Source organism: Haliaeetus albicilla, chromosome 20, assembly GCF_947461875.1.
Source record: "Haliaeetus albicilla chromosome 20, bHalAlb1.1, whole genome shotgun sequence".
NCBI lineage: Eukaryota > Metazoa > Chordata > Aves > Accipitriformes > Accipitridae > Haliaeetus > Haliaeetus albicilla.
Window position 1 is genome coordinate 8,426,773 of NC_091502.1, and position 12,248 is coordinate 8,439,020.

The window sequence follows — 12,248 nt, forward strand, 5'->3', positions numbered from 1 at the left end:
CTTCATAAAGTAACTGAGAGCTGAGGTCTGGTTGCTCTGTGTCTGGTTTGTTTAGGATTGCTGATGTAAAGGTGGCTGCAGCGGTGTCACTGGCAGGGGCTAAGGGAAGGCTACTGCAGGGTCCAGGTGCTGGATTGGAGAAGTGGTCTGGGGCTGACATCCCAGTCTGGTGGCTGGCTGTCTGCCGTGATTCGTAAGGACTAAGGATAGCGTCTGTCTCTGGCTGCTGTAGATTGTGACAAACATATGGGGTCCCATCCCTGAGGCCTCTAGATAGAAAAATAAACCCAGTGTTACTGTCTGGATACTTGGAGGGGCCTGGGCAGGTGTATTAAGGACTGAGGTGTGGCTGGGAGTGGAGATCATCTGGGCCTGTATAAATAAGTTCTGCCCATTTAACATGTGCTGTCCTGTAAAGCCCCTAATGAAGACTGTCATGTGTGCCCCAGTGCCACAGTCACTTGGGAAACACATGATGGATCACTGGTTATTTCTATATACAGTTATATGATTTGCGAAGTAGAAAAATACACTTTTTCCAAGCTGTACAGCTTCTCTGTTTGCTACAGCTTTTCTACCCTCCAACTGGGTTGCAAGTGCAATTTATTTATCATGTAAAAAGGCATCCAAAAAGAAGCCAAAGCTTCAGAACTAGATTGGTAGGGAGAAGAAAGGATTTTTTTTTTTTTCCTGCTGTTAATCTTTAGTTCAATTTCCTCCTCTCTTCAGGCTGAGCAATTTTTCCTGAATAGTAACCAAAGGCTCAAAGGAGTTCTGGCTTGAGGTAACTGACAGATTTAGCTGTGATAAAGCCTACATCAAATAGCTTTAGGTTGATCGTGACCAGATAGTTTAATCCCACTTAATGTCTGTGGAAATTGTTCCTCTAAGTGACTGTTAACAGTTTGAAAATGGCTTGCTTGCTCTGGACTTACACGGGTTTCAAACTGTAGAGACTTTTTCTGAGAAGGTGGCATGTCCAGCCCCCGCAATGGTGTGTACTTGAACATTCATTTCAAGCTCTGGCCACTCAGTTTAGTAACTACTTGAATTTTCTGATACTTGCTCTGTAGTCATCACCTATGTAGGGTATGAATTTTTTAGGAGGGACTCCTGGCTGTATGGAATGTATTTATTCTATACAGTTAAACAGTGTTCCTCCAGTGAGTCTTCATAACAAAAGAGCTGTTGTTTGTAAAACTGGATGAAGTATATTAAAGGGACCTCTCCTCTCATTAAATATGAGTATAAAAACTCCTGCTGATCCTGCACCAGTGAAAACAGGTTTGAGGTGGTGATAAGCTTGCATCTAGAAGTAGATCTTGGAGCTCTCCAGGCTTGAAGAGAATGTTGTAGGTTAGAGGGAGCAAAGAGAAATGACTGAAACTAACCTTTATATTTTTTAAGTATAAATATATGCAGTGGCATGGCAAATAGCATAATACTACTGGGTTGTTAAGAAGCTTTTTAAAAAATTAATGGTGGCTTAATGATAAAGTACTTAAATGTGTATGTTGTTTCTGTCAGCAAACAAATGAAAGAGCTGGAGGAGTCGGGATTCCTGAAAGGAGCTTTGAGTGTGGAGCAGCAGCTGGCTCTCATTAGCATCTGTACAGACCTGAGGGCAGCAGTAGAGGGTGCTACTTTCATTCAGGTAAGCAAAGATTTGACAACTCCTAGCAAACAGTTTAGAAAGATGATCAAGAGCTGTTCTGTGCAGTTGATGGTCACTAGAGACTTCAGCATCCTGACCACATAAGGATGGTTGTGCTTGTTAAAATTAAAGTCCTTTCTAGCCTAGTATCTTGACATGGGAGATAATGCCTCTTTGCAGGATTTCCCTACTCAAGAGTCCTTGCAAGTTTCTTTTGGGTTATGTTGGAAGAGGCTGGTAGCTGGCTAAGCCAAGAGAGAATTGCTGACCTCCATGTGTAACAAAGACTGTATGTGTTAGAGAGATGAATGTGGGAGAATGAGGGGGCAGGAGATTTTTGGGGGAGAGGTTATGTCTTAGTGAACACCACACATTCTAGTGCTGGGACTAAAACATGTTTCTTCCTCTCCAGGTACGTCGGGAAGGCAGGGAGTATGGCTATGTCCAGGGGTGACTTCTATTCTGACTGTGGGGGAGCACTGTCACCAAAAGCAGCTATCCAACAGAGTGTCAGAATATTAAAACCAGGGTTGATATACAGGGCTAGAATCTGTGCTACTAAGTAAAATTGGGATGGGGAGCAAGCTGTATTATTGAACCTGATGGTCTGTGCCTGCTTAACTATTAGCATGCTCACTGGCATGGGCATAGTTCAGGGTATAGGTGAATCTGGGACCATTTCTGGACTAAAGTATGAACGGGTTTACATTGGACTTGGCATCTTCTACCCTACAGGGTCCCCCAGTATTATTCTAGGGTTGTACCATTAACTGTCCCTACTTGTATGTGTGCTGCACCCAAGAGTTTACAATGTTTACTGTTTCAGGCTGTAAATCCTACAGTCTGCTTAGCTGCAACACATCCCTAATAATGAACTGAATTCAAAGGGGACAGATTTCTGGACCTTTTCTTCCTCCCAAGTTGGTGAGGAGGAGGGGGAGAGAATGGGAGGCAGAGCAAAGCCTCACACAGGAGTCAAGTTGTGAATGCACTATAGATTTTTACAGTGATGTAGTATTTTGTGTTCACTTCCTTTTTTCCAGATCAGGAAACTATATACTGTTACCCCAATATCTTACGCCTTCATCAGTAATGAGCTCAGAGCTTGTCAGTTCATATTATTGTTTTCATATATGTATTGCCTACCTCTACTGAGTTTAGTCTGCAAATTTATTGTCTAGTCATACAATCTTGTAAAGTCCTTCCACAAATGTTTGTGGTTGTAATGATGACAACCGACTTAATTTTATGAGTTAACTTTCAGGTCATTTATGAATGGATATAACAAAGGGCACAGGTACCTGTGAAACAGCACTGGTCAGCATCTTCCACTGAGTAAGAACTGACTGTTCTTCCTACTGTCTGCTTACTATCTCTTTACCAGTTACTGTCCATGAAAGGACCTTTTATCTCGCATGTGACCAGTTAACTTCCTTGAAAGCTTTTATTATTTTTTGTTGCAAGACTTCTGGGCATTCACACCAACTACATCAGCTACATGACTCCTGTGCCTGTGCTTGCTGCTTCCTTTAGAGAATTCTGCTAGGTCTGTGAATCAGGATGTCCCTCTGAAAAAGTTGCTTTGATTCTTCCCTGTTTATGTAATACTCATTCAGTGCTACCCTTTTCTCTTAACTTGCTTGATAGAGACATAAGGCTTACAGGTTTATTGTTGAGATCTTTCCTGAAGGTCCCTTAAAAGTTGCATCATGCTTGCCACTTATCTGCTCTTTGGTACCAAAATAGCGTACATTCAGTTTTGTTTCAAGTGAGCAGTTGTATATCACTGTTACTGTGTCAGGTATTCAAACCATATCAAAACATGTCCTGTACCTTGGTTCTGGTTCCATTCACTTCTGTTCTGTGACTTGAGACAGACCCTGAGAGTCCCCAAGACTAAGGCTTCACTTTTCTTCAAGGATTAGAAGGAGAAATAGAGCAGTTGCAAAGAAATCACTGTTCTGTGTGTGTGTTTTGCAGATGATCATCGTTTTGTACTCTCATCATCTCTTGGTCCTATGCATTCTTCTTCTGCATGCACTTTGAAGAAAGAAGGGAATTTTTTTTTTAATTATTCCTCTTGTAAATCGTGGGGGTGGGGGTGGTGTGGGTGTCTTTGTTTTGTGTTATTTTGACAAATTAACAATCCTACATGGCCGTGTTCATTTGGGTACTGCCTCAACTTTGTGAAGGCTGCCTTCTTGTTTCTAGTAGACACTTCTAGTTCTGCCCATTTTCTTTAGCTCTTTCAAGTGTTTCTTACTACCTGGTATGTCTATATGGTATCTTTACTTTCTCTGTATGCTACCTGTAAGGATCTGATCCTTCTTACTGCCAGCTTTGCATCTCCTTAGTATCCTCGCTTTTATTTTAGTATCTTATTCTGAAGCCAAGCACAGCTGTGATGGAGTTCTTGGCTCTTGTTGCTCCTACAGAGATGGTGAGTCTTAGTATGCTATTGTTCCTCCTAGAGAGGCTCTTCAGCAGTAAGATTTTTGAGCAAGGTCCTGCATGCTACTTCAGGTAAAATCAGGGGCTGCATCATCCATTCCTTCTACCGTCAGCTGATCTATGAAACAGGCATTGGGCAAATGTTGCAGAATCAAAGTAATTTTGAGTTGGAAGGGAAGAAGTCATCTGGCCCAACCTGCTGCAGGACCAACTTACATCAGCTTGGTCAGGACTTGTGCAGTTGAGTTTTGAATATCTCTAAGGGTAAACACTTGTGGTCTCTTTGGGTAACTTGTTACAACATTTGATTACCCTCATTGTTAAACTTCTTTCCTAATATCTAATTGGAAATACCCTTCTTGAAACTTTAGTTTCTTGCCCCTTGTCCTACCACTGTGGACCTCTGGGAAGAATCTGGCTTCTCTGTGTGTTCCTTTCAAGGTAGTTGAAGACAGCAGTGTTGTGTTGATAGTCTCTGAATAGCAACAAGCTACCTGAGGTAACTCAAGCTTTCTGGTACTATCTTATGTTCCCATAACCCTTTTGGTGTCTCATAACATGTAATCATTAAGCATATAAATAAAATTTTAAAAAGTAGCTGTAGTATGCCTGTGGGTAACAAATGTATGTGTGATACACTGTTGGTGGTACTCATACCAGCTCATCTGTTTCAAACCATAGCATCAAATTTCATTTTGATACAAAGTGTGAACAAATATACCATGTAAGTGAGCAAATAATTTGAACTAGTCTTTAATTTGCTCTTGGAAGTGAGGTGGAATAGATAGAGAAGCATCTTAATTCTAGGCTCACAGCCTTATTTCAGCAGTGACCAGACTACTTTCTGGCTGCACCGTATTAAACTTCAGAAACATTGCCTAGTGCAGCTTTGAACCTGGAAGGACAAAATGGACTAATTGTAACTTGTGGGTGCAAGTGTTCTGACTGTCAGTTACTTAAAAAATAAAACATCAGTTGCATTAATGTTAGTTGAATATATAGGACTCTATTTCTTGCTTAATGATAAAACCTACTGATTAACTTGTTAGAAGACTTAAACGAGAACTGCATTTCTTTACCCTAGACTTCAGTTGGTTAAATCTTAACTTTTTTCAAATTTGGCCTTTGTAGAGTAAGTCCACTTCAAGCTTTAAAAATTTTCTTGCTGTTTGCACTCCTGCAGACACTTGCCTTCTATGTCATTTTCATGGGATGTAACTTAAAACAAATGGGATGAAGTAGTAAAAAGTGGAACTTCTTAAATCACATTAGTGAAGGTATAAAAGTGAAAAAGATGCAAGAAATAATCAGAACTGAGTAAGAAGAAAATTCATAACAATAATGTCATGAACCTTTAAAAAAAGGTGTGCCTTGATGCATATTTTATATATTCCTTCTCCTGAGCATTTTTATGAAGTAACTTGTCTTGATTAGCGTGCTTTGCATCAACTTCAGAAGGATATCAGTCTGGTTTTTTGCTGTAAAACTGAATATTCACCCAGTTTCACTTCTCAGAGCTCTTCTATGTTACTTCGAGTAAGTGTGTAATCTGTAGCATTTACGTGAATATACACTGCAAGCCTCCTGCATCACTAAAAGCTTTAATTGTGAAATAACTTTTCCATTAGCTGAAAACTCCATGGAGACAAATTAATGGGTACATTTGTACTACAATGTCCCTGGCATGGGACTATCATGGGTGAGGTAAATGTTTCTTAATATTGTGCTCTTAACTTTTCTGCATAAATACAGGATGACTTATGTCCTTATGTGATTATTGGGTACTGAACTTATTAGTACTCCTTTCACTATTAAAAACAGATTTGAGTGGATGTGTGTCTAGTTCCTAAGTAATACAAGCCGAATAGAAATCAGTGCAGCACTTGTATGATCTCTTGCCACAATGCTAGTAAAATGAAAACATATCTTTTTAAATGCTTTGCTTTGTAACAATTTACTAACAGAATAATAAAGTTTACTAGCTCTCAGAGGAGGATAAGATGACCAACTATTGGCAAGACCTTACTCTTCACACTTGAGTGTACGCTGGTGAGTTGTGAGGCCTGGCTAGGCTGGTTGAAGCCAGGCTTGGAGGGTGGTTGAGAGGTGATCTCCAAACCTGTTGGTCGTGCTGTGGTATGGGACAAAGCAGACTGGCAAGGGGATGAAATTAAGCTTGTAACTAACACCTTGTGGTCTGAGGTATTTATCCTTTTTCATTTTAAAGGAACTCTGCCTAAAAGCCTTAGAACAGTATCTTTTTTCTTTTTTTTTTTTTCCCTCTTTAAAAAGAGAGGGCATGCCTGGCCATTACACCTGCAAGCTCTTCTGAGCTGGTGATAACACTAATGGGTCTTCAGCCTGGTCTCTTTTAGATCTTGTTGGCTCTTTTATCTCTCCCAGGTAGACATATTTAGAAAAACAGGGTTGCCAGCTTAAAAACAGCTTTCAAAAAGTCTGGCGATTCTTCAGAATGGGAAACCAGCATTGACTTGGGAGCCTTGACAGTAGGGGTCTCATATTTCCTGTCATAAAAATTTGTCTTTGATTATCTGGTACCGGTTTCTGCCACTAGATTTTCTTTTACTTTCCTGATGGCTTTCAAGAACCCTTTTACTTCTGGGGATGAGGGAATATGTACAGACAGCAATGGGTGAAGATGTCTTCAGCTGTCCTGAGCTTGTAGGATAGATGACCATCCTGGTTTGGAAGCTGTGCTAATGAGGTACCTCTGTAAGTACAAAGCTGCTGGAAGGCAGAGTCTGCAAGCACTGCAGTAACATGGCTTGTTGTGGACTGGTCACTGGTTAGCTTGGAGCCCTGGGCAGGCAAACATTGGTCTGTTTGCTCTCAGCTGGGTAAATAAAACCTTAGGCCTGATTTTACCCTACTTATCTTAAACACTGGCCTGAGGCACCAGAAGTTATGTTTTGGCTTCTGAGGGAGCTGGTTTTAAGCATGTGACCTGACTCGTTGTCTTTCTAGAGGTTTTGAGAAAACTGTTTTCCTGATTTTAGGGTTTGAAATAGTCTGGTCTCAAAGACTTGCTGTAAAATACTTTATCAGGTTAGTGTTTGAGTTGAACTGAGAGACGATGTTTGGGTAAACAGCTTGCCAGTATCACTGCTGAATGGCCTTTTGTCCTTCCAAACTTTTTAACATTCACTCCACATCTATCCTGTGCATATAACAACTGGTGTTGTCTACCATTATGGACTTGAATATGGTTTTGGTCCCTGTTACAGGAGGTAGTCATTGCCATAACTCTCATCCTGCCCAGCAGTTAATCTTGCTCTTCAGGTTCTCTTTCAGTGCTCCTTGGTCCTGTTTCTAGGGCTGTATTGTATTTCCATTGCCTTTCCTAGATCACTTCCCGTATTTTTCAGGGTGGATGGGATCACAGTAGAAGAAAACAGAGATCTGAACCTTTGAGAAAGAATGTGGGGAGGAGGATCTCAATCAACCTGTTTGAGATCTTATTGCCCTTCCCTAAGGGAACAAAAAAGATCTTCACCTCTCCTGTAGCAGCCTGATGAGCTTGTCTTGTCTGTCTTTTGAAAATTTTGTAGGGCACATGAGCATTGTGGAAAAAGATGGATCTCTTCATGGCATGATACTGACACTAGATGAAGTAAAACCTGCCTTCATTTGTTCTATGTGTTTTAAACAAAAACCGAACAAAACAAAAAACCCCCACACAATCCCCCAAAACCCTCCCAAATCTGCAAGTTTGATTTGAAAATGTAGTTCTGAAAACTAGTACTTCCTCAAATCCTGCTTTGTATTTTGTACTAAAGGTTGAACAGAAACTTGTAGTGCAATCATTTATTCTGAACAGTATAAGATGACAGTAACTTGATATTTTTATTGCTCCAGTTCCTTAACAGGGTATGTTTCTGAACTGTAGGAAAGTACAAAATGTTTCCATCTAAATGCTGGATTTCACCTTACCAAAGTGTTATTTACTTGTACAGTATCATGTGGTAGACAGTCTTTCATGTCACTCAAGAGGTAGTGATTTAAGAAGCATCGTATTTCACATTGGTATGAGCTCATAAATTCAAGACAAGAAGTTATTACTTTTGATTTAAAGTGAGTAATAGCCCTAATTTATTTTTTTTAAATTAGATTAGCCTGAAAGTACTGGTGTTTTAACTGATGCTTTTACAACTGTTCTGTAATAAGCTTACTCCTCTACTGTCCTTTAGTTGATGGTTTTGAATTCTATTAAAGCTTTTCTGAATATGAACTTAACACTGTTCTAAAAGCCAGGCACTTGTAGATTTGCTGTAAGAGACTTTATATTTTGATTGGAAATTTAAACAAGTTCAAACCCTAAGAATCAGAGTTAAACTCGTACAGGGGGGTTCCTTCCCCTGCTGTAGTCCTCTGCTCCTCAGCACTGCAGCATATGAGAAGATTCTAACTTTATCAGAAGATTCACCTTTACCTTTGCTGCCCTACCAACCACAGAGTTATCCAAAATCAGACTGGAAGAGACTTCAGAGGTTACTTAGTCCACCCTCTGCCCCAAGGCAGGATCAGTCATACCTAGACAACTGCCTGTCAAACAGGGGTTAACCTGTTCTTAAAATCCTCATGTGATGTGATTCTTTCTCCTCTCCTGTGTTAAGTATTACTTGAGTGCATACCTAGCCTGTAGAAAGTCTGTAACTGAAGCCCCAGGATGTGAAGCTCCCATGCCTTTCTATTTTATATTGTTTTAGAATTGTGTCAAATGGTGATAATGTGGCCCTGTCATTATTAACAAATTGCCAGTCTGCTTTTCAGTTAAAGGAGCTGCTGTCCTTATCCTGCTTTCTTACCCTTGGCTTACAGGATACCACTTCTTGTTCAGGTTCAAAATAAAGCTTTGGTTGCCAAGGTCATGTGGCTTGTTTTGGGCTAACTAGTTGTTTTACATCTAATGGGTCTTTTGTTGCCAAACATATTTTTGTTAACTATCTGGTATTTGGACACATGCTTGAAACCATCTTGGAGGAAGTTGTGTACCCAGGTATGTGGAACAAATATCTGCAGGGGGGAAAAGGGGCAAACAACCTGATGAGCTTCTGTTCCCTTGTGTGCATCCCATATGGTTTGGGTTCCTGCATCACCTCCAAGTGTTACAGGGTCAAGTCCCATTTACCCTCACCTCCCTGCTGTGGTACACAGCCAGGTTGCTCCCCCTGCTTTCCCCTGACCCTAGCTCTTGGGGGCTCGAGTTCTAGTCGTGCTTTAACATAATCTTGTTTGTTATCAGAGTCTATGCTGTTGGTTGTTGTTGGGGGGGGGGGGGGGGGGTGTTTGTGGTTTGTTTGGTTTTTTTCTTTTAATCTTCCTCATTTTAACTGATCAAAATGCTGACACCACACTGAAAGGTGTGCCTGGGGTCTCCTTCAGTAACAGCTGTGTGTACACATCTCGTTTCTGTGCTCCATCTCAAACCTGTACAGTGGTAAGCAAGTGTGTGTCTCCTGACAAGCTGCTGGCCCTGCTTTTACCCTCAGATGAGGGTAGTAACACTTTCTAAAAAGAGACTGAAGTAAATATGTTTTCCCACCATCACCTGTGCAGTTTGAAATAATGCATTTTTATTTGGCACCTTGTCTTAATATCCTGGTATACTGGTATATCCACATACTATCCATCTTTAAAGTGTGTCAGAATAAGCATCTAAAACTACTTTGCCATTTTGGGGGGGACCATGATGGGAAAGTCCAAAATACTTGCAGTCAAGTATTTGCATTTGAAATATGTAATAATGCTGAATTTTGTGAAATTACCAAACATATTTAATGCTTGAAAAATTTTAGATAGTTGAGCTAAATTGTAATGGTTAAAAATAATACTGGAAGCAAAACTGGTATTCTGATGTAATAATTTGTTATGTGTATTGGGTCTGGCTGTGTATTGTGGTTCCTGTTGCAGGAGTGCTGGCAGCCTGGGTCCAGCTTGTGAGATAGTTAGGTGCTCTGAAAGCTGCTGCTATGCCTTGGTTCTATGAGAGGAGAGGATTGCTGTCACTTGACTCTGGGAACTGTTCTACAGAAGTGCCTGAAAATTGTCAGCTAAATCGCAGCACTGAAAAGCTGAGACCACTTGAAATGCTGTAACTTATATGTGTATAAATAGAGGAACAGAGCCAGGGTGTGCGGCATCTTTGGAGATCTTCACTTAACTGCAGAAAATGAAGAGCATACTTGTAGCAGTGAAAGCAGTTATGACTCCTAAACAGTTTACCTGCTACTTGAAGCCCTATTGAATTTACTGGGAAGAGGGAAGTCATGGAACTCTTGAAAATAATTTTCTACCTCAGTTGTGGTTAGGGCAAGGCTACAGGGCACTCTTGCTGTAGCAGCTGCATCATGGCAGTGAAGTACAGCTCTTGGGGGTTAGGTGGTACAAGACAAAGGTAGGAGAGGAATAGCTGCCTAGGTTATTTATTACATGCTGTGAGCTAGCATGCACAGAGCTCTGCCTTACTTTGAATGAGGAGCCAGTTGAGAGCTTATGGGTCGGGATTAAGAGGACCACCAAGGTGGAAGACATTGTGGTAGCTGTCTGCTACAGACCACCTGATCAGAAAGAAAAGGCCTTCTTTGGACAACTGGAAGAAGCCTCACATTCGCAGGCCCTTGTCTTTATGGCGGGGCTTCAATCACATCAATATCTACTGGAGGGACAGCACAGAGAGCACAAACAATTCAGGAGGATTCTGGAAAGCGTTCATGATAACTTCCTGACACGGGTGGTTGAGGAGCAGAAGAGAGCATGTGCTGGGCTGGGCCTCATACTTACAAACAAGGAAGAACTGATTAGAGATGTGAAGGTTAGGGGCAAGCCTTGGCTACAGTGACCATGAGATGGTGGAGTTGAGGATCCTGAGAGGAGGAGCAAGACAAACAGTGGGATCACAGCTCTGGACTTCAGGGGAGATAACTTCAGCCTGTTCAGGCCAAAATCTGCTTGGAAGAATCCCATGGCATGTAATAAAATCCTGGAATGAAGAGGGGTCTAGGAAAGCTGGTCTAGGAGAGCTCAAGATTGATCTATCTTCATTTGCAGGAATTTACATTATAAATCTTCATATTAAGATTGCAAGGGTAAAAATGTTTTCTTGATTATGCTTTGAATATGCAGCAGCCAGAATCTAGTCAGGACGTGGGACTCATCATTGTGCAGCTGTGCCTTTCAGACTTCTTTATTCAGCGATTCTTTATGCTGAATAAAGCATCAGACTTCATACTTGCTATTGAGAGGGCTCGATGCTGCTCCCTGTGACAGCATCTCCAGATACTCTTACAGAAAGTGGCTTGCTTGTTGCTGAATGGATGCCAATCTTTGACCTTCTCCATGCCAATTTAAATCTTTGGCTTTCATCTCATATGGCCATGCTTGTAGAGGACAATACCACTTATTTTAGGACATCACAACTGTGTTGCAGTGCTTTACCTCAGGCCATGCTTTGTTTCTTTCACCCCCTGGTGCTAATAAATCCACGGTCTTGGCAGTGATTCCCATTGCTAGTGTAAGGAGAAAATACTTGGCAAGGTCGTGTTTTGGGAAGTGTTTTCCTAGAAGCTGGTACAGGTGAGTTGCTACCTTGACATATCTGAGAATGGATAGGAAGAACCTGGGTAGATGCCAGCATTTAAATATAGGTAAATGAAGTAGTGCACTTAGATGAGTGTGGACATGTATGGGAGCACAGATGGTGGATAGCATGGTGGGAAATGCCTGTACAAAAACACAAACACACTGGATTTAAACAGATAAAACTCCCTAGCTTCCCATGTGCTGGCATTCAAAGGGTTGTGTCATATGAGTGCAACTTTTTAGTTAGGGGCAACTAGACCTCAATCACCTTGTCTGGGTATCAGTGTTATCTGCTAGGGAGAGAGTCTAGTACGTGTTTATCTTTGTGTAGTTCTTTAAGAGTTCATAGGCTGGTCAAGTAGCTGCTCTGTGTTCTCTGAACACGTATTTGAACAGTGTAATGCCTATTACCTTTAAGCCTTTAATTCAATACAACTCTTCCAGGAGGTGGGTTTTAAAAATTAACAACTGTCATGTTCTGATCAGGCTGTTGAAAAGATGTCTAATGAAGTTTAAATTGGAAGTCAGATTAGTAGCAACCTTG

The 12,248-nt window shown here is 41.1% G+C and overlaps 1 protein-coding gene across 3 annotated transcripts in view; it reads left to right on the forward strand.

Annotated features, from left to right (window-relative positions):
• The window catches only part of CRYL1 (crystallin lambda 1), a 61,057-nt gene that overhangs the window by 12,739 nt on the left and 36,070 nt on the right, over positions 1-12,248 (forward strand). For all 3 annotated transcript variants that reach the window (XM_069808187.1, XM_069808189.1, XM_069808188.1), the window contains one exon: positions 1,528-1,654. In XM_069808187.1, the coding sequence (XP_069664288.1) occupies positions 1,528-1,654 (127 nt within the window). The remainder of the gene's footprint in view (positions 1-1,527; positions 1,655-12,248) is intronic.